Consider the following 23,248-nt stretch of genomic DNA (forward strand, 5'->3'; position numbering starts at 1 on the left):
TTTCTAAAGTACAGTACTACATATCACTCCCCATTTCAGTGATTTCCTTCATGACCTCTGAAATCAAATATTACTGCCTTGGTTTGGTATTCAAAGCCTTTCATAATCTGATCACAAATAACCTTTCCAATCTTATTACAAAATACTCCCCTTTACAACTCAGCCCAACAGTCCTTCTTGTCTTTTCTAATATATGAGAATCCATTTTCTGTCTATGAACTTTCACATACTTCCTCCTTACTTCTTGCTAGAATCCCTAGCTTATATATATGTGGCATCTGCAGACAAAATATAAATTTTCTGAGGGTTCATTTCTATCTGTATTCCCACTACCTACAGACACTTAGGAAACGTTTGTTGATAAATGGATTAATGGAAATACTCAGATTAAAAATGAGGTTGGAAGGCTAAGAAAGAGCACTCTTTGACTCCCTACTAACAGATGCTCTAACAAGATCTAAATTTGAGATCAATCCATACTTACTGTTTATATTAAATTATCTTCAGCCTTGTTCTTGATCCAAATTCTCATCAAAAATAAATAATATCTTGTCATTAATCATCCTGACAGTCCTCAGCCATTATGAGAAAACTAACTTAGGAAATAAATGCCAGATGCATATGGTGAAAGGCAATACACATATGGCAGTCATACTATGGCTAATCTCAATCATGAAAGCTCTAAGGGATATATAATTATTGCAAACCCAGACGTCAAAACTTGGACCCACAATCTGTTGTGTTGTTTTTTTCATTACATTTGGGAGAGAGAATCACTAGCGTATGTAAGCTTGTCTGTCCCATTGTGCCCCAAATCTTTTGGATGGCTTCATCATTCCTTGAATCCAATTTCTAAGTCACAATAAGCATTTAACAGGGCACCAGACTCCCCTTTTCCCATATGATTGAAGTGTTGTCCAAATGATAGAGAATTGACCAATAGATTTATTATTTCCTCAATTATGGGTATTCCTAACAGTGATGTGATCCATGCCTGACCACCCTGTGAAATTCTTATTTATGTTTACCCCAAAATTGGAATAGATGATACGGTGTATATGGAGGCATCCCCAATTGTACTTAGGGCCTCATGTTCTCTTGAACTGTGTGGATACCGATGGATCTTTCCTTCTCACTATTTGATCAGCTGATCTTTTTTTCTGGTCATACATTTCTTTAACATTATCCTTTACACCACTTCCTGAATGTAATTATACATTTGCAATGTGTTATCATCATATACTTCTTCATTGTTTTTTGGTGGTAATCAATTTCAATTTTTCAAAGACTAATATTTATTTAATGTCATATCTATATAAGATCACTAGAAGAATACTGATTTTAAAAATATGGACCTGGGTTTCAGAAATAAGGCTATAGTCATTAGAATTACTGCATGATTTAGAAAAAAAAGCAATCCAATCCATATTTGTCTTCTTATTCAATTCACTGTCTTCCACTAATAGCTATTCAGGATTTATGAATCAATGGATCAATATTTTAGTTCTACATACAAATATATATCCAAAGCTAAACAGCATAAAAAGGCAGAAGCTTAGTTATGTTTCTGGGGAATATTTACAAAGAAAGCAAGCATTCTTTTATGTTTTAGGTGTAAGTTTTAGCTTTTGTTTGGAGGGTCATTATGATAATACAAAAATAATAACATTAGCTAACAACCATATGTTGCTTTAAAATTTGCAAAATGTTTTACAAATTATCTCTTTTTATCTTCACTATAATGTTAGAGATAGGTGCTATTATTATTCTGATTTGCAGATGAGAAAACTGAGAATGGGAAAAGTTAAGGGACATGCCCAGTCACATAAGTAATAAAGTTATGTTTAAGAACAGATTTTGAACTCAGGTTTTCCTGATTTCAAGCTCAGGGCTCTGTGTAAAGATAGGAAAAGATATAAGAAAGGGACCATCATACACCATGTTACAGATGACTCTCTATGTCCCAGAGAAGCTAACAGCTTTCTAAATGCATTACCCAGCAAGGAGGGTAATGGTCCAAGTATTAGAAAACCACTTCTTTCCGATACCCATCTTAGTGCTGTTCTCAATAATCCACGTCTCATCTCACATAGTAGAAAGGTCCTGCTGGCTGAGGGTTGCCTTCTATGCCTGGCAAAAAGCTCCAAAGGCTAGAATGTGAGGTGGAAAAAGGTACAGTTTCTTACCTGGAATATTATGGACTGTTATGGCTAAAATGAGCAACAGAATTCGTCTCCAACTATTACTGCCCTGTTTCACTCTGTTCTCCCTAGGAGGCCGGGAGGATGCAAAGCCATCAGACGCACCAGTAGGAGCCACCTTCTTCCTCGGATAAGCTTCTCCATTCTCACTCTTGTCTGTGGAGAAGAGTTAAGAGAGAGATCAGATTGAAAATGAGCAAATAACATCAGGAAGAAGTTAGGGAGAACCTGAAAGAAGGAAGAAGAGAAAATGTTCTATTTTCCCATCTTTTCCTAAGAAACAATCATTCATTGATTTAATCTTTTCTGTAAGCAAAAATGTTTATCCAGTCCCTATTTTTTATTCAATATTGTATAAAGACAATAGCCTACTCTTCCACCCTAAAGCATTTATCATTTCTTTCAGTGTGGACAATTCCTAGAAGCAGGGAAAGTTAATGATGATGATGATAACTAGTATTTACATGGTGTTTTAGGATTTGTATTTACAAATACTAATTCATTTTATACAACTCTGGGAGATAAGTGCTATTATTAGCTTCAATTTACAGATGAGGAAACTGAGGCAGACAGATTTAAGTGATTTAACCCAGAGTCACACAGCTATCTAAGTATCTTAGGTCTTCCCGATTCCAAACCCAGAGCTTTATTTGCTGTACTGTCTTGCCTAAATTTCATCCAGTCGATCCATAGGCTGGTAAGTTATGCCCAAGAGGACCTTTCTTTTCAATAGGAGAGATAAAATCTATAATTATAAATTAGAAAGCATCTCAGCTCTAACTGTGAACATTCTAGTCCCATTTTGACCATTTATGAGTAATTTAATTATGGGCAACTTACTGAATATGACACAACTGCTACCCAGTTTTCTTAGCTATAATATGGAGTTAATAACACTACACTCTTATATTTTTTCTATCTCCCCAGATTGAGGGATAAAGTACTCATTCGTTCTTCCATCCATTCACCTACTCTTTCATTAAACAACCATTTATAAGCACTTACAATGTGTCAAGCAAACTGTGAAGTCTGTATATGTGAGTGAGTATGATATCAGGGTAGTTACAAAGACCATAGCTAATGTTTCTATAGTGTTTCAAGGCTCTACTTATTATCTTATTTGAGCTTCAAAACAACCCTGTGAGATAGAGGCTACAGGCCTTATTAATAACTGCATTTTATAAATCCAGAAGTTGAGGCTCAGAGAATTTTAATGATGTTTCAATGGTCATTCAAGTTTCAGTTAACTCACATTTATGTCAAACTGGTTAAGCTACATACAGCACTTTGGGAACATTAAAGCACTATATTATTATAGTTATTATATTTAAATATATCACATATATATAGATAGATATTGGCTATCACCATTATATAAAGCATTAAGGGTATTCTCCTCACAATAACTAAGTATGCAGTATGTATGTCCCCATTTTGCAGATGAAGACACTGAAGCTTTATCATAGTAAGTGTTAGGGATAGGAATTTGAGGATAGACTTTATCTCTTCAATACTAATGTCTTATTACTCTCATGTTGACTCTAATTCAGCAAGAAGGATAAAATACCTCCTCAAATATATAATTGTTCATTTTAAGTCTATTGAAGAATAGACTATCCTAAGTAATGTAAGAATATGAAGTTCTTTGTGAGGTCTAAGAAAGGAAAAGGGAAACAGAATTCATAGTGTCTCCTCTCAGAGAGCTTACATTCTAAGGGCAGTAATGGAATTCCCACAAATAAATTAAATATGAGTGACAGAACTATACATAATTTCACCTAACTCTTTTATTTCTGCTCAGGCTCCATCATTTGTGCTACCCAAGCTTACATCATCAGGCATCTTCCCCTGTTTATGCTCCCTCCATATCCAGTGACTTATTAATTCATCCTCAATATATCTAGTACACAGCTGCCAAACTGATATTTCTATGGCACAAGCCTGTCCATGTCACCACCGCCTGCTCAAGAAATCTCAATGGCTTCCCAGTACCTTCAGGATCAAAAACAAACATTTAAAGCCTCTTCCAAGGGTTCCAAACCATGTTCGGAGGCTTTCTGTACTTCTGCTATACAATTCATTCTACCCAGCATACTGCTGCTCCCCAGACATGATATTCTGTCTCCTTTCTGTATGCTTTTGCACAGGCCAATTCCCAAGCCTGGATTGTATTCTTTTTCCTTAACATCCTTCAAGATTCAGCTCAAGTATTGCCTTCTAAATGAGGCTAACCTAATCCCTTTGGTTGCTAAGAAGGCCTTTGGCCCCCAGAAAATGTGTGATAACTGAATACATTCATTTATTTACATATATATATATGCATGCATATATTTAACTTATATTTATACTCTATTTGTCTGTATTCATACTGCTCTTCAACCTTCCAGCCTTTACCCCAAATATAAGATCCTTAAGGGCAAGGACAGTTAATTTTTTTTTTTTTAAATTAGTAGTCTTAGTTCCCAGCTACCTGCTGCACAAAACTGCTTAATAAATGCTTGCTGAATGAATGAATATACACTATGGCAATGTTTTGAACAGGCTGAAATTATCCTTAGAATCTGATTTGTATAAAACTCCAGGGCATTCTATAAATAATGTGACTTTTCAAGGGATATACACATATGCTTATTCTTTAAAACCACAATCTTGGGCATGTCACGTGATCTCTGACATGGTAGAAGTACTAATACCTCTTTTATATTTTAACTACTCTTTTGGGGCATGTCATTCAACATATACCAGTGATGGGGACATCAAAAATATCCAAAGAAGAAGAGATAATTTCTTCAACTTAAAAACAGCTTTAAAAATTATTTTTAGATAGTTATTTAGAAATAATATATATTTTCCTTTTCTCCCATATGAAGAAAATTAAAAGGAAGTACAATTTTTTTAACATGAAGAGAAAATTAATGTAGAGGTAAAAGGTTTTTAATGTTTTTAACTGTTACTTATAGGGCTACAAGACAGAAAAAGAAAATGTTCACCCAACCAAATGGGTATGATAAGTAACAGCAGAGGTAATTTTCAGACATTACAGATCTTGACATATGTATATATGTATGTATCTCCTAGAAACTGTCTATCCTACATATTTTTTTATCTCACAGATACATAAATACACACAAACACAAAAATGTGTGTATATAGACATTTAAGTTTGTCACACACGCTCTTCTGCCTGAAGAGATTTGGCCCAATATGACATATAACAAACACCACAAATTATATATGACATATGAAGTGATCTAAGAACAAATTTTATGACTATATGAAGGATCTCTGATATCACCAGTGTGAGGAACATCCATGCTGTTGTTATTCTCTCCACCAAACTACCTATGCCTTAACATACAACATGTCCCCAAAATTTTAGTAATGTTCCAAGCTTTGACAACTTCAGAAGTATAAATGCTACAAATTTACAAAAATACGTTAAAGGATAATTTTTTAAAATACTGATTTTAGTTAAAATTCAACAGTAACATGCAATGATGCCTTATACATTGATGTATTTGTTACAGTGATGTGTTATAAATTGATCTAGTCGATTTCTTAACTTAGAGAAAAAAATTCATCAGTTCCTGCTCAGTGACTGGAAGCACTTGCAATTGCAATTCTAGCTTTAAGATCAATGGAAAAATAAAGTTTTCATGCATGCATAGCAGTTTTGACCAGATCACACAAGGAAAGTCTAAAGGATATATAGATTATGGGACAGAGATGGCCAAGCAAGAGGAACTCCTCTACCAATCTAAGAAGATGTCACCCAGAAATATGCAAGCAACGTATAATGAGAGAGGTCCTCATCTTCTTAAGAGTTAAGAATATATTATTCAAAATTCATAAGACCAAATCTAAAATAAGTTTAAATTTTTAAATGTTTTTTGTGAGTTTGTAGCATTTATACATCTGATTTAAACCCTGGTCTTCCCAACTCCAAGCCCAACAATTTCCATCACTGGATAGTGCAGTGTAGAACAGTGGTGTCAAACTCAAATTGAAACATGGAGCTTGTAACAAAAAGCTCCCTATTGACAGAAAACCCCCTTAACATTCTCTATGTTCTACAGTATTTTTATTTCCTTTGTTCTTTATTTCACCATAACATTTTCATGTGGTCCTGGGATATTCTGGAGTACCCACTTTATCAGTTTTCCTCATCTGCAAAATGGGGTGCCTACCACACAGGACTTTGATAAATAAACTGATCTTCCAGGACAAAAGTCTTCACAGAGGACTCCTCTGCTCAAAACCCTTGCATTTTGGTTCCTTATGGCTAATAAGTAAATTTCAAACTTCCTGGTGTGATATTCAAGCTGTTCTTGTTCCACACTCAGACACAGCTCTGTATTTCTGGTATTTTCTCATCAGCTCCCTTCAGTCGCCTCTAACTCAGTGAGCCCGTACTTCTCACCCCACTATTTCCTGCACTTTCACACCTCCTTGGCTTTTGTTCACACAATTTCCTATGCCTTAAGTGTCCTTTCTACTCCACCCACCACATCCTCCTCTGGTGAATTCTTATGTTTCCTTTAAAGTTGAATTATTACTTATCCTTTAAATGTTCCCTCTTCGCCGTTCTTCCCTGACTACTCCCACCTCTATTAGAATGAATTTGCTCTCTTTAATCTCACAGCACTTTGTTTGCACTGCTCATCTGCACTTACAGCCTATTGTTTTCTATTTAAGTTAGTGTGCTGTAGCCAACATTTGTATTTCTGGTGGAGCTTGAAACAGGGAGCAGTTACTTCATCATGCTATTGAAAATGAATTAAAATAAAGAGAAACTAAGTTATGGTCAGTAGGAAGCTACCTGTACAAAGATAAAGACCATTTTATGGGGAACTCACTCAGGGTAAGTGCTCATACAGTAAAAAGAGGGATACAAGAACAGTTTCAAGGTCTCTCTTAAGAATTCTGGAATTGATTGGGGGGCATGGGACATGGGAGACAGAAGTGGGCAGCAGAAGTTAATTAGCTCAGAAGAAATACAAGATGGGCAAAGTTAGAGAAGCCACCCCAAATGTTCGTAGGGACTCTCGGTATCTGATCAGCCACAGTTGGGCACATTGTAATTCAACTCTTAAAAGATGATGTCATTTTGATCCTCTGAGAACAAAGGACAACAGCCAATCAACCAAGACAAAGATCTATGTGAAGATCCCTAAAGGAGGACTTCATCTTGCTGGTACTTCCTCACTAGTTGGAATAGATCAGTGCTGATCTTAACGCACCTAGACTAAGTCCCTCAAAGTTATACATTTCTAATTCATTTATTCAACAAATATTTGTTAAGAATCTCCTATGCACCAGGTACTAGAGATACAATACAAAAACAAAACAGTGCTTAACCTCAAAGAACTTGGATTCTCTCATAAGGAATATCACATATACAAATATATGTAGGGACAGTGAAGGAGGGCAGTGGATGGAACAGTTGGTCTGGAATTAGGAAGAAATGTGCCCAAATCCAGCCTCTCACTTAATCCTTTAAATAACTTAATCAATCAGTTAATTCCTTTTTGCCCAAACTTCCTTATCCATAGAATGAGGATAAAAATAACACGGATCTCTCAAGGCTGTTGTGAGGTTCATATCAGATAATTGTAAAGTGCTTAGCACAATGCCTGACACACTGTAAGTACTCTATGGATGTTAGGTGCTATTATAATGGTTATTATTTATAAACCATTTAGCACAATTCCTGGTATGTAGAAGGTACTATATATATAAATACTACTAGTTGTTATTATAATAAATGTAACAAATGTACATTTTGTATATTTTATTAAATTAGATATATACTTTACAGAGAATTAACACAAGGTAAGTGTTCATATGAAAGTCACAAGAAGTGATAAAAGAATGAAGAACTTTGGAATCAACTGTGAAACAGGGGAGATACTGGCATAGGGCAGCCCAATATGGCAAGCCCCTATCACAAAAGGCACTGAGCTCTATAAGCAAAGCAGAATTGCAGTAGCTCAAAAAAAGTGAGATATGTAAATTTGGAGGCATTTCTATTCCAAATGTTCATGCGGATTATTTGTACACTGACCCCAATACAATGATTTTATTTTGAGTACAAAGGACAGCAAAATACAAGCTATTATTGTAATATGCAAATCCAATACTCGTATATTAACAATTGGCAGAGGGAAGATAAAGGAAAAGCCTCATGTGGAAGGTGGTACCTGAAGGAAGCCAGAGACGTCATAAAGATGGAGGACAAGCAAGTATACATTTTAGACTTTGGGACAGGTCTCAGCAAAGATGGAGATGGAATGAAGCAATACACATATGTGACAATTAGCCAGGAGGGCTAAACTGGGAAGTCAACATGCAAAAAGCACAGAAAGAAGGGGTTGGCGTTGGGCAGAGCTGTGGTTTCACAGCAGAGTCAACTGATCCTCACAGGAATACAGCCCACCCCTTAGGCTTCTTCAATGTGGAGCTAGCATCAGCTGAGTTAGCTAGCAACAGAACCTCCATTAATATGGCTTACTAGCTCCAAAGGCTTGTTGGATTCAAATAAAAGAGACATCAAGGGTTGGGCTTGTAATAAGATCACTGTCCTGAAGTTTATGATTCTGGCATGGCCTCTCCTTGTATAAACAGGTACCACCATGGCACACACAAAAAACCCCACATCTTATTACCTACTTTAACACAAAAAAAGCAATACAAAAGACAACAGACTACCAGATTGTAATTAGCCTAAAGCTTCCAAAAAGCCCAGATGATCAGACATTTATTTGTGTTTTTCCTTTTCTGTCTGTTTCCTAGGGTAATGGCAGAGCTAGAAAAGAATCCAATTAAATACATGAATCTGACTCAGAGAGCTGAAAGCAATGCTCAGGTATTGGTACTGCGTAAGAAATTGGAGTTATTAGTTTAGTTCAAGGCATTCTAAATAAACAATAAAACAATCATTTCTGAAAATTGGTTTGCAATTCCCTTGGTAGTCCACTCTTCCTTCACAGATGTGGAGATTCAGGAAGAAGATATTAACTGGAGATCACCAGAGGCAAAGTCAAGATGGGAAAACAGATGTGGTGATTCTGGAGCACTCTCACTCTTGGCAAAGAACTCTTGAGTGCAGAAAACATCCCCAAAAGATGAGGGGTCTCTGCAAGCAAAACTCATTTAAGGGCAACAAGAAAACATGCAAATTGTGCCCAGTTCCCTCATACAAATATTCATGGAGACAACAATCTATGTAGAAAGAATTTCTAGGCATAGACATTTTGAGAGAAGAGTCTAGACTTAGTGTTCTATGAGCTTCCAGTTGGTACACATCTTGTCCTTTCTCTACTGGAGCACTCACATTCAGCCCCTCCTCCTTAATCCCCTTCAGTCCACTGTATCTCTTTGCCTGGACTACTGACAGAACTTGCTATTGGGTCTCCCTACCTCTAGCCTCTCTCCACTCAGATCTAACTTCCAAAGAACAAATAAGGTCATTGTCCGACCATGACAGCTTAATAAGCTTCTGGTGACTTCATTTAGGACCTCAATACAAGCTCTTGTTTAGCATCTAAAGCTCTTCACAAGTTAGTCCCTTCCAACCTTTCCAATCTTTTTACACTTTACCTTACTCCACATTCTTATGATCTAACAATATCGGCCTTCTTGCGGGTCTGCACATACTATGTTCTATCTCCTGATTCTAGGCATTTGCAATGGTCACTCACCATGCTGGAAAAGCATTAACTTGTCACTGTCACTTTTCAGAATCCTTAATCCCCTTAGCTGAAGTGCCACTTTCCACCTGAAGCCTTTCCTGAGCCCTCTACCCCCAAAGAGCTGGGATATTTTCTCCCAAAATTATGGTGTATGTATTTTGTTGACATTATTTACATGACAAATAAATGGGCATTCTGTCACCCTTATTAAAATATAAAGTACTTGTGAGTGTAGGAACTATTTCATTTAGGTCTTTGTAGTTTCTGGCACATGGTAGATGCTTAATAAATGTTTGTTGATAGATTGATTGGGACTGCTGATCTCGTGTGCTCCTGTGAATATCCTGGAGAAGGAGAAAATTTTCAGTTGAAAATTCAACTTTCCAGGGAGCAAAATACCTAGCATCAAAGATGGCTTCTGTAGGAAGAATGTGGGAATGGAATTCAGGAAATGTGATTTCTGGTATAATCTACACTATTAAGTAATATGCACTTTCCAAGAAACCATTAATTAGCCATAGAAAGTCATGGAAGTTTAATTAGCTGTCTTTAAAAATTGGAGTTATCCTTATAGTGACAAAATGGAAATAATAATATCACCTCCCCTATATTCTCTATAAAAGTTATTCTGAGGATTCTTATTCACTCGTGGGCAATGATGATACAAAGCATCATTAAATTTTAATAACTGTCCTTTAAGATTTTATATTCTGCTGGAGTTGAGAGCAGGGGATGATGATATAGAAAAATCAATACAAATTTAAACAAAATAATTTTGTAGAGAGGACACTCAAATCTAGAATATCAGGAAATACCTCAAAGAGGAAGAGGGACTTGAGCTGAGGAGCACAGTGAACAAAATGGGGGATAAAAGGAAATACATTTAGAAAGGCTGTTTAGAACATGATTGTGAAGAGCTTTAAATTTTTAAGGCAGTAAGATAAAGAGTATTTATTTGTGTGTGTTTGTGTTTGTGTGTGTGTGTGTGTGTGTGTGTGTGTGTGTGTGTGTGTGTGTGCGCGGCGTGCTTTCTTTATGCAGCAGGCACTGAAATTAGAATAATTGATGTGAACTACTACAAGTATGAGACTAGTATCATTAGTTGGACTAGGCAGCCTCTTTTATCAAGTAACTTTAAAAATATATATTCATCTCCAATCTGTCTAAAAATTTCCTGCTGCATTGGCTACTTGGCTTGAAATTTCTGTCTTCATAAAGGAATATTTAACCTTTTCTGAGTCATGGATCTCTTTGGTAAAGGCAGTCTGGAATAGTCTATTGACCCTATCTCAAAAGAATGTTTTTTTAAAATAAATTCAAATGTTTTAAATTAAATGCATGGAATTACAAGGGAAACTGGTTTTTTTTTTCTTTTTTTACTGAGGCAATTGGGATTAAGTGACTTGCCCAGAGTCACACAGCTAGGAAGTGTTAAGTGTCAGAGGCCAGATTTGAACTCAGGTCCTCCTGACTTCAAGGCTGGTGCCCTACCCACTGCGCCACCTAACTGCCCTGGGAAACTGATTCTATTAAAACATAGTTAGCAAATTTAAAAAAAAATTAATCTTTTATATTTAAAAAAAAAAAGGAAAAACAGAAAAGCAATACAAAAGAGAAGAGAATATTATCATGTGCTCAGCAGAACATGAGGGAGGATTCAAAATATATAACAACAAATTACCAGTTCAAGAAAGTGTGTGTGTATATGTGTATATATGTATATGTATATATATGTATGTATGTGTATGTATATGTGTGTAGAAGAAAATATATTCATAAGTATCCATCTTTTCTTTACTTCCTTATAAATTGTTCTTTTGTTCTCTGCTGTATACCTTTTTTTACTTTATTCTTTCCTCCCTTTCATCTCCCCTACCCTCAAGCAAGCAACAGTTAAGATATATTTATGTACACATATGTAGATATATACATATATATACATATACATACATATACTGACACCCCACATAGACACATACTATCTTTCCTATTCCTGCTGACTGTGCTTTAATTCTGCTCCTAATTTGCCTAGCTTTTTACCTAACTTCCCCCCACCTTCTGCTTCCCCATCCACCAATCCCTACCTCCTTATTACTTTATAAGATTTTGGAGTGTGCTATACCTTTCATGATATATATGTAGTGTTATCTATTTAACCTGATATGAGAAGGTTTTCAGAACTACAAGCCCTCTTTCCCTCTCTAATGCCTCTATGTCTCTTCTTCCTCTGAACCTCATTTGTGTAAAATGATTACTATTTTTACCTTAACTCTGCCCTAATATTTCTTTTGAGCTACCCTATTATTGATGTCAATTAAACATATGGTATACATTTCCCATGTAAAAATAAAAAACAAACAATTTGTCCATGGAACTCAAGTTCTTGAAACTAATTGGCTCCTATATGTTAAATTTTCTATTAAGTTCTGGTTTGGTTGAGAAAAAGTACTGAAAATCTGCAAGTTCATCGAATGTCCATTTTTTTTCTCATTCCCTATTGTAGATAATTTTGCTGGATATGATATTTTTGTCTGCAAGCCTAGTTATTTTGTGGTAGATTCCAGGACATGCAGTCTTTTATTGAGGCTTCTGCTAAGTCCTATACAATTCTAATTGTGGCTCTAGAGTATTTGAATTGTGTTTTTAATTGTTGTTGTTGTTATTATTTCTTGCAAAATTTTCTCTTTGATCTAGGAGATTTGAAATTTGGCAATAATATTTCTATGTGTTTTCCACAAAACACCTTGTTGAAGTGGTTATCAGTGGATTTTTTTCTATTTCTATTTTCCCCTTATGTTTAATCGCTCCAAAGACAATTTTCTTGGATTATTTCTTATATTATTGTGTAAAAGTTCTTTTTTTGTTGCAACTTTCAGGCAGTCCAATTATAACATCTTCTCTTCTAGATCTGTTGTTTTTCATATGTTTCACATTGTCCTATTTTCTCATTCTTTATAATCTGTTATTTCTTGGTCTCTCATAGCTTCACCGGCATCCCCTTGCCCAATTCTAATGTTCAAAGAATTATTTTTGTTTTTAAGACTCTATCCCCATTTCTAATTGCTTAATCTTTTTTTCATAATTTTCTTGTTTTTCTTGATGGTTTTTATTTAATTTTATTTTAGTTTTTCCTCAGTATCTCGCATTTGATTTTTAAATTCTTTTTTGAGTTCTTCTATAAATTTTTTCTGGGCAGGGAGACATTTTACATTACTCTGAGATAGAAGATTTTTTTTTTTATTATTTGAGTATCCTCCTCTGAAGATGAACCCAGATTTCCTTGTTCCCATAGTAGGGTTCCTTCTTCTTTGCTGGTTCATTTTTTTTTAAATAAGAGGTATTAATGTAAGCACCTCTAATTGTGGGGTGGGAGATGGTGCCTCTAGCTTCACTTCAGCTCACCCCTCTGATCTGGAATCCCAAACCAAAAGCTCCCCCCATCTCCTGTAAGACCCCCTGTTTCTGCCTCACCAAGTGCTGGTTCCTTCTCACCCAGAGCTGGGTCTCTGCAGCACAGGCTGAGCCTGGCATTCCTGATCAGCCAAAGGTTCCTCAGCTTTCCCAGACTCAGATTCAAATTACACAAGCAGTCCAGGAGGTGAATGTCTCTGTGGTTCCTGCCAAAGCTCCAGCCACACCAAGCTCTCCCCAGCAATTGTTAGACAAACACTAGATGACCACTTGTCAGGAGTGAGTTAGGCAAGGTCATCTCTGAGGTTATCAATAACTTCTTACACCCTTAGGAATCACAGCTATCTTACAGGAGTGGGAGGCTATTCAATTTCCCCAATTATCTCTTGGCATGATGATTTACAACATTATAAATAATATAAGTAGTTCTCATTTCCTGGAGGAAAACTGTATTTGTTTGTTTTTTAAGTCAAAATTTGAAAGCCTCTCCAAAAGCCCTTTTTCTCAAAAGTTATACTGGACTTTTTACTTTTTACAGGATGATCCCAAAGCAAGTTCCCCTCTTCCCAGCACATTTGTTCTTTTCACAGCTGTGCTGGTAATAGCCATGAGGGGATTGGTCCAGGTAAGGATTGTGGAGAATACTTTGGGGCCTAGACAACAGTATTGGAAACAAGTTCTATTTCTCACACTGTAATAATAGCAACTCACATTCATCTAACACTTGAAGATTTAGTGTTTTAAAGTACTTTTGAAATCATTCATTCAATAAAACTTCACATTTATAAAATGGCTGCTTTTGCTTTTCAATTGAAAAACTGACCTGAGAACTGGGAGCTGAATATATAGTTTATCAATATCAAGTATTGCCTTACTTAACTTTCTGGAACTATGAATAGTTTATTGCATGATTGACTTAATGGATAACTTTGGAACCTCTTTTTTTGTGATGTATATTTAATTTTAAATTACTAGAAAAATCTATTTCTCTGCTGTCTTTAAGTAATTGCTTATTCAGAAACATAAAAGGTAAACTGTAGTACATATTCAATGTGAGTACATACGCTGACTGAAAAGATGAGTGAGTCTAATCAACTTCTTTTACCCAGACTGCATTAGGCTCTGAGGTAATTTCAAAATGTGTGATTATTAGAATGATAAGCAAAAGCATCCAGCACAGTTCAAGAGATTGGCCTGTAAATGGAGTCATTATTTTGTTCCTGTAGCAGCAGGGTGCCTATTGCCACCATAGAGAGAAGCCTTCCTGCTCCAAGAGGGCTGTATTCCACTTTTCTTGTCAGGGCCCTAAAATACAGTGATTTCAATGCCTCTGTAGGCTTTAGCTTTTCTAGTTGTTGAGCAAATCATCTGCTACATTCATTTAAGTTAGACACCAGATACCTTTGTAATCATGTTCATCAAAATTCAGTTCATCAGGTCAATTCCTTACTTGGGGACCTTCCTTCCAATTAAAATACAGTTTGATGTCTCCCTGACTTAGAATTCAATTCCCAAATTGTGTCTGGGGTTTCTGGTCAATCCACTATGTAATTTTGGGTCACATATCATACTCTTCTAGTCTCTATATAGTGTCTGTAATATGAAGAAAAGGCTTACCCCCTAATGGGAGGAGATATTCCAGCTTTCTGAAAGGACTGAACTGAGAAACAAAGCTGACCTTAGTCAATACTCTGAGGTAAGTAGTTTGTCCTTGATTTGACAAGTACAATCTCTTGGAACAACCTACTCCAGGCCTTTAAATTAGTATTCCCCATCCTCCATCCTAAAGATTTATGTTTCCTTCCTAGACTTCTGTTGGAAATTTCCTGGTCTAAATTTTATCTCCCTTATAACCAGGAGTGTTAACGAGTTACCTTTGTCAAACCATTTTTATTGCTGTTTGGAGGCAGGTAGGTGACATGTTAAGTAAGAATGCTGGACTTGGGAGACAGGAAGACAAATTCAAATTCAGCCTCAGATATGTAGCAGCTCTAGTGTGACCCTGGCCAAATCACTTAAACTGTTTCAGCCTCAATTTCCTCATCTGTAAAGTGATCATAGCAATATTATAGAGATTATAAAAGGCTTTTGCAAACCTTAAAGTTTTATATTATCATTAGTTATTATTAATGGTAGGTTATGTGTGCATTTCAATTCTGGTTTCTTGGAGAAAGTAAGGTTTCTCTTTTCCTCTCTTTCTTCCTTTTTTGTCTGATATCCTAATGATAAGTAGGAGTTCTTAGCCTGAGGGATATATATATGTGTGTGTGTGTGTGTGTGTGTGTGTGTGTGTGTGTGTGTGTGTGTGTGTGTGTGTGTTTTAAATATTTGGGGGGAATGGATTCTGAGAAGATGGTGGAATAGGCTGGTAAATTTTAAGCTCTCACCTATAAATAGAACAAATTTATACCTCAGGGAAAATACAGATTGGTGAAAAATTAAGAAGATTTGGGCAGAACAGGATCCTCCTGTTTCAACCCAAGATCTGAAGAAAGACCCAGGGCTAGGGATTAACCAGTATGAAGTGCAAACACTTGCAGTCTAGCAAAAGCATTATTTCCATGGGCCACACCAAAAAAATTCTCCTTTCCTGTCCATCTCAAGCAAAAAATACAAGAGAACTGAGCCACAGTCCTCTTACTAGAACACTAATGCTCTTCCTCTATGTCATGATTCTTTTGTTTTCAACACAGGTTACAGAATTGGGGAAGAAGAAAACAAAACATGATATACGAAAACTGATATGAACTACCGTGTTTCCCCGATAATAAGACACTGTCTTATTTTTTTTTTGGACAGAAAAACACCAGAGGGCTTATTTTCAGGGGAGGGCTTATTTTAATGAACATTGACAGCAATTTTAATAAACAGGTAAATGTGAATAAAAAAATGTACCTTTATTCAATAATGATCGTATCATCTTCTTCAACAACATCATCATAAGTGTCCGTACCCTGAATTCAGTCCTGGATGTCTTGCGCCTCCATTTCCTTCAGAAGAAGTGGACCCAATCTGTCATGTCCAGCAATATCACTGCTGCAGCTCTGATTGGATGCAGCTCAGAGCGCGGCATGTGCTTCATGTGGAGGGGGGGGAGGAACGGGGACGACGGTGCATACAGAGGGTACCATAATGTAGTGTGTAGCGCAGGGGATCACCTTCACTACAGTAGCAATCTCAATAGGGCTTATTTTCGGGGGAGGGCTTATTTTAGAGGAATCTTACACAGTAAGGGGAGGGCTTATTTTCGGGATAGGTCTTATTATCGGGGAAACACGGTAGTATAGAGTGAAGTGAAGAGAACAAAAGAAAAATTTATTCTATAGTATCTATATTATAAAAACAATCAATTCAAAAAGATTTAAGAACTTTGATCAAATAAATAATGAATCATGATTCCAAAAGAGTGAAGAATGGTGTCCACCTCATGACAGAAAGATGATAAATTAATAATGTAGAATAGAGAAATAAAGGACTGATATATACAATGCTTAGACATGGCTGATGTAGGAATGCTTAACTATATTTATATGATACAAGAGTCTTTCCCTTCTTTTTTTCTTTATGATGAGTGGGAAAAGGTGGAAAGGAAAAAAAAATAGAAAAAAATTACTTTAAAATTAATTAGAAAATGTAGAGTAAGTAAGACTAGAGTGGAATGAGAAAGTTATTCCTCCGTTTCTTCTATAATTATCAATCTCAAATCTATTTGATCACATCATAAGATTTAATTCAATAGAAAAATAGAGGGTAGCTAAGTGGCATTGCAGATAGAGTATCGGTCCTGAAGTTAGGAAGACTCATTTGTGTGACCCTAGAAAAATCATTTAACCTTGTTTGTTTCCTCAATTTTAAAATGAGTTGGAGAAGGAAATGACAAACTACTCCAGTATTTCTGCCAAGAAAGCCTCAAATGGGATCATGGAGAGTCGGGCATGATTGAAATGACTCAACAACAAGGAAAACAGAATTTAGATCAGAATTTAGATTTAGATTAGAATTTAGATAATAGTTGGACATCATATAGAACTGGAGAGCTAGCATGATTGGGTAATTAATACAAAAGGTGAGATTTCTAGGGGATTGCAAAATAGAAATTGATAATTTTGGGAAGAGATCCATAGTTTAATTGATTTCAAACTGGAAAGTTGGAATAAAGAACATCCAGTCCAGCATTTTCATTTTATTGATGAGAATGAAAGCCAAACTTATATCCCAAAGAAATACTAAAGACGGGAAAGGGACCTCTATGTGCCAAAATGTTTGTGGCAGCCCTCTTTGTAGTGGCTAGAAACTGGAAACTGAATGGATGTCCATCAATTGGAGAATGGTTGGGTAAATTATGGTATATGAAAGCTATGGAATATTATTGTTCTGTAAGAAATGACCAGCAGGATGAATACAGAGAGGCCTGGAGAGACTTACATGAACTGATGCTGAGTGAAATGAGCAGAACTAGGGGATCATTATACACTTCAACAACAATACTATATGAGGATGTATTCTGGTGAAAGTGGATATCTTCAACATAGAGAAGATCTAATTCACTTCCAGTTGATCAATGATGGACAGAAACAGAGAAGGAACACTGGGAATTGAGTTCAAACTGTTTGCACTATTGTCTTTCTACCCAGGTTTCTTTTACCTTCGGAATCCAATTCTTACCATGCAACAAGAAATTTGGTTTTACACACATATATTGTATTTAGGTTATATTGTAACACATGTAAAATGTATGGGATTGCCTATCATCTAGGGGAGGGAGTAGAGGGAGGGAGGAGAAAATCTGGAAAAATGAATACAAGGGATAATGTTATAAAAAAATTACTCATGCATATATACTGTCAAAAATTATAATTGTAAAATTAATTAAAAAAAAGAATGAAATCCAGAGAATTTAGATGAATTGTCCAAAACCACAGAGAGTTTGCAAATAATAAATTTGGTATTTAAACTCAAGTTCTCTTACTAGGACACTAATGCTCTTCCTCTATGTCATGATTCTTTTGTTTTCAACACAGGTTACAGAATTGGGGAAGAAGAAAACAAAACAATATGACAGTGTTTACGGAAACTGTTCATTGCCAGAACTGAGGTGCTAGGACTGCTCCAGCTGTGCTAATGATTCAAGTAAAAATAATATTCCTTAAATGACTAAGGGAAAAACAAACAAACAAACAAACAAAAAAAAAACCCTTTTTTTGTGAATAACAGTTTTCAGAAAAGAAAAAGCAAAGTAGACAGATAGGGGGAAAAACAATTAAAAGGATACATTGACAAAAGCATCACCTTTCTTTGGTTTCTAGAAGTCATTTCTTTTCAACAAGGACATAGAAAATATTGCAGTTACATAAAGTAATCAGTCAATAATACAATCAATCAATGGATAGGAGCAACAAAGCCTGTGCTTGAAAACTTGAATTTGTCTTCAAAGCTTTGTCATACACAATAGAATCATGCTTTATTTGAATTAATTTCGTTTAACTGATTTTTAAGAAACTATGCTCTCTACTTTGTATTACTATCTAGGACCCTACCTAGGTGACACAATAGAAAGTTGGTCCCTTCTCTGTAAGTCACAGTCCCAGAGACTTTGGGGGGATTTGTCCATTAAGCAAGGAACCTAGGACTTCCTAGCTTTAAGATCCCTCCATTATCCACCATACCATGATGTCTAAAATAAACTTTACCCTTTTTGAGAAGATAGGTCTACATTCAAAAGAAAAGCCAGAGGTCATTCTCCATTGTACAGATGAGAGAATCAAGGTCCAGAATGGTTAACTATTACAAAAGTTACACAAAGTAATAAGTAGCAGAGAAATGATTTGAACTGAAGTTCCACAACCCTAAGCTCAACACTTTGCTGTCCAACAATGACTTTCTTATAATTGTATTATTATTACTTTGAAAGATTGAGAATTTCTGGCCAAGAACGTATATTATTTTGCTTTGGTCTACTAAGAAATGGCTAGGATATATTTTTTTTAATTGGAATTGTTTCTAGCTTTCATCCTAAACATATATGCACGCAAATTTTATATATCTACATCGATCTATGAGAAAGAAACCAGTTGAGCAGAAAGACAAACCAAAGATGACTGACTTTCCAGTGCTTATTATAAGGAACCTATCAGAAAATCTCTTCTTGGAGAGCCATGGTGAACCCCAGATAGCCTGGGGCGCATATTCAATGTTCCTTTCTCCCCAACTTCCCTTAGCCTTAATAATGTTGACTCAGGGAAGCCAAGCCTGGAAAAGAACTACAACAAACCATCCCGGTCAGGCTTTGCCTCAATAGGCCAACTTCATGTACCATGCTATAGGGCCCGATGGGGCTAGGCTCTTGTAGAAAGACTGGCTTCCCTGCCTGCTCACATCCAAGATCACGACCTTTAGCCAATCTTCATTAACAGACAAACGTGAGAAGGGAGGGAAGAGTCATGAATGTCAAAATGCTGCAGAGGGCTTGGGCTCAGGAGCTGGTACTAAATGGTCACCCTCCCCACTTGGGATAATTATATATTACTAATGGGTTAACCTTCTCAGGTGTTTAGAGAATTGCCATCTGCTCACAGCCAAGGCCTGAGTTTGACAGGCAAGGGGAATGAAGTCTGATTATAACAACACACCAAGTTTTAACTGTTTTCATCTCTGTCTCTTACTGCCAGCTTCCTTTACCTGACCCTCACTAGCAACGGGGGAGAGCAGTGAGAGGCCCTTCAGAGAGCAGAGTGAAGGGATTTTGCTGATCTAGGAACCTTATATTTCTGGGAGATCAAAGAAATTCTTTCTTCTATTTGTTGTAATTAATCCACAAAATGGACAGTCCTGAAAAATCAAGAGCTGGCTATTATTCTCCAACTGATAAATGGTCAAAGGTTATGAACAGACATTTTTCAAATGAAGAAATTAAAATCACTACTAGTCATATGAAAAATGCTCAAAATAACTATTGATCAGAGAAATGCAAATTAAGACAACTCTGATATACCACTATTCACCTCTCAGATTGGCTAAGATGACAGGAACAAATTATGATGAATGTTGGAGGGGCTGTGGGAAAACTAGGACACTGATGCATTGTTGGTGTTGTTGTGAACAGATCCAACCGTTCTGGAGAGCAATTTTGAAATATGTCCAAAGGGGTATCAAACTGTGCACACCCTTTGATTCAGCAGTATTACTACTGGGCTTGTATACCAAAGAGATCATAAAAAAAGGGAAAAGACCCACATGTGCAAAAATGTTTGGGGCAGCCCTTTTCGTGGTGAATTCTTTGGAGAGTTCCCCTTTGTGGTGGACACAGTTCCAGTTCCAAGGAACTGGAAACTAAGTGGATGCCCATCAGCTGGGGAATGGCTAAATAAGTTATGGTATATGAAAATTATGGAATATTGTTGTTCTGTAAGAAATGACCAGCAGGATGATTTCAGAAAAGCCTGGAGAGACTTATATGAGTGAAATGAGAAATGAGAAGGACTAGGAGATCATGATATACTTCAACAACAAGACTAGTTGATGATCAGTTCTGATGGATGTGGCCCTCTTCAATGATGAGGTGATTCAGGTCATTTCCAATGATTTTGCGATGGAGAAAGCCATCTCTCACCCAGAGAGGAGTGTGGAGACTGAACATGGATCACAACATAATATTTTCACTTTGGGGGGATTTTTTGCTTGCATTTTGTTTTCTTTCTCATTTTTTTTTTCCTTTTTGATCTGTGTTTTCTTGTGTTTTCATGATAATTGTGGAAATATACATAGAACTACACATTTTTAACATATATTGGATTACTTGCTATCTATGAGAGATAGTAGGGGAGGAGAGGGAGAAAAAAATTTGGAATGCAGGGTTTTTCAAGGGTGAATGTTGAAAATTATCTTTGCATACGTTTTGAAAATAAAAAGCTTTAATTTAAAAAAAAAAAAAAAAAAAAAGAGTAGACTATTATCAGAATAGCCCAGGCTGCTGGTTAAGGAGACAAGCAAGCCAAGACAGCCAGGACAGCATAGCTCTGTACCCCACCCTGCATGGTGCTGCATGCTTGGAACTCCTCCAGGGCCATAAGTAAAACCAAGGAAAGAGGGTAAATAGGTGAAAAGAAAATTGCTTTCTGAAGGGGAGAGATTAATCAAGCTATCAGAATGCAACCTGTAGAGTGAGGAAACGGTCCTTTTGTTTTCCCCCCTGGACCATGTTCCTGAGGCTCATTGTTAGGCAGGACAGATTTAAAGGAACAGGGACAGTATCCCCCAAAACAGTCTTGGTCACTTTCTTCAGTCTTCCTGAAAGATCCCGATGAAGAGGAGCTTGATTCATGAGCCTTCTGCTATTTTAGATAGGAGAACCACAGAAAAGTCTATGAAGCAGTGACTTCAGGCTGTTACGGTCTAATGTGGAAAATATATATTTTCTGAGATAGCAGGAATAATGAGAAATTAGAGAGAGTCGAGTGAAACATCCAATAAGTTAATCAGGTGGCTTGAGGGGGAGAGTGATATCCCCAATGTTTAGGACAGGGGCCCTGCCAAGTGATGAAACAGAGTAAAGTGCTTCCTCTGGTGACTTTCCTGATCTTTCTTCAGGGAGGAAAAAAAAAAAGGTCATCCCACAAAGGCTCCAAAATTACAATGTTTTCAAAGTTCAAGTTTTCAAACTTTAAATTCTGGTTGAACTTGATGACCCCCGAGATTCCACCTCTGGAATTCTGAAATTCTATGGAGAATTCTTCTTTGCAAGTTAAGATAAAAGAACATATCTTCCTGACAAGTAAGGCCCAAAGGAGCCTGTTTCTTTTGCCATGATTACATTTGAATTACTACTTCTACTCTCTAAATTAATCCATATGCCTGGAAGATTAGTTATCAATGGATATTTGAAGGCCATCTATTTATAGAGTTCCATGGGATGGGGGTGGGTGCTACACTGGGCATATAGCATATATAAAACACAGACTTGTTAACCTGTTTTATGTGTCACTTTGGGCAGGCTGGACAGCTATTTGGCACAGTAGATAGAGCAATGGGCCTGAAATCAAGGAGACTACTTTTCCTGAGTTCAAATTTCAGACACTATTTAAGTCACCCTGGGCAAGTCACTTAACCCTACTTGCCTCAGTTTCCTCATCTGTAAAATGAGCTGGAGAAGGAAATGCAAACCATTCCAATATTTTTCTTAAGAAAACCCGAATGGAGCTATGAAGAATTGAATAATTAAAAACTGAAATATAGCAACAATCAAAAAAACTATTTTTAAATTATAATTCTAATATAAATTTTATCAAATATTAGAACACTATTTTTAAAATCATAAAATAAAATATATAGTATTACTAAGGAAACCAATTATATTGAAGTATAAATATCAATTTATTTATTTATTTAGTAATTTTTTATAACAGGTTCTAGAATACAAGCTTAAAAACATTTGATCTGATAGATAAGGACAAATAAAGACATTAGTGAAACTAATGAATATACTATGCCATCATCTTAGCAAGCAGAAAGGAAATCAGTAGACCCCAATAGAAAGAATCCTGGCTTTAGGACTGGATTACACTCAAATGATGTCTCAGTACCTGTGAGAACTTGGACAAGGTATTCAAGTTCAGGTTCCTTGACTCTTGAATGAGAAATTTGGTTTAGATGGTCCCCAAGATTCCTCCCAGTTTTAAATTTAAGATGTTTGTCATCTAAAATATAAATGTTATAAAATCTTTCACATGCTGAATTATATTAATCCAGGATGGGTTACTAAAGGGAGTCATGTAATCCAATCATCTGTCACTGGACAGGGCTATCCAGGGGGAGGTGATTAATACATTTTCCTGAGTTTACTAATATCACATATTACCCATTTTGGAACAAATGGAATGCTTCTCTTCCCACTATATTTCTTCACTATACCTTTTTCATATTCCCCAAGTCCCAAATATCTGAGGATGT

At 36.3% G+C, this 23,248-nt stretch overlaps 1 protein-coding gene across 7 annotated transcripts in view; it reads right to left on the reverse strand.

Annotated features, from left to right (window-relative positions):
- Positions 1-23,248, reverse strand: part of SLC39A11 (solute carrier family 39 member 11) — a 484,374-nt gene that overhangs the window by 186,560 nt on the left and 274,566 nt on the right. For all 7 annotated transcript variants that reach the window (XM_074260645.1, XM_074260642.1, XM_074260639.1 and 4 more), the window contains one exon: positions 2,187-2,357. In XM_074260645.1, coding sequence (XP_074116746.1) covers positions 2,187-2,357 — 171 coding nt within the window. The remainder of the gene's footprint in view (positions 1-2,186; positions 2,358-23,248) is intronic.

The sequence above is a fragment of the Sminthopsis crassicaudata genome, chromosome 4 (assembly GCF_048593235.1).
Source record: "Sminthopsis crassicaudata isolate SCR6 chromosome 4, ASM4859323v1, whole genome shotgun sequence".
NCBI lineage: Eukaryota > Metazoa > Chordata > Mammalia > Dasyuromorphia > Dasyuridae > Sminthopsis > Sminthopsis crassicaudata.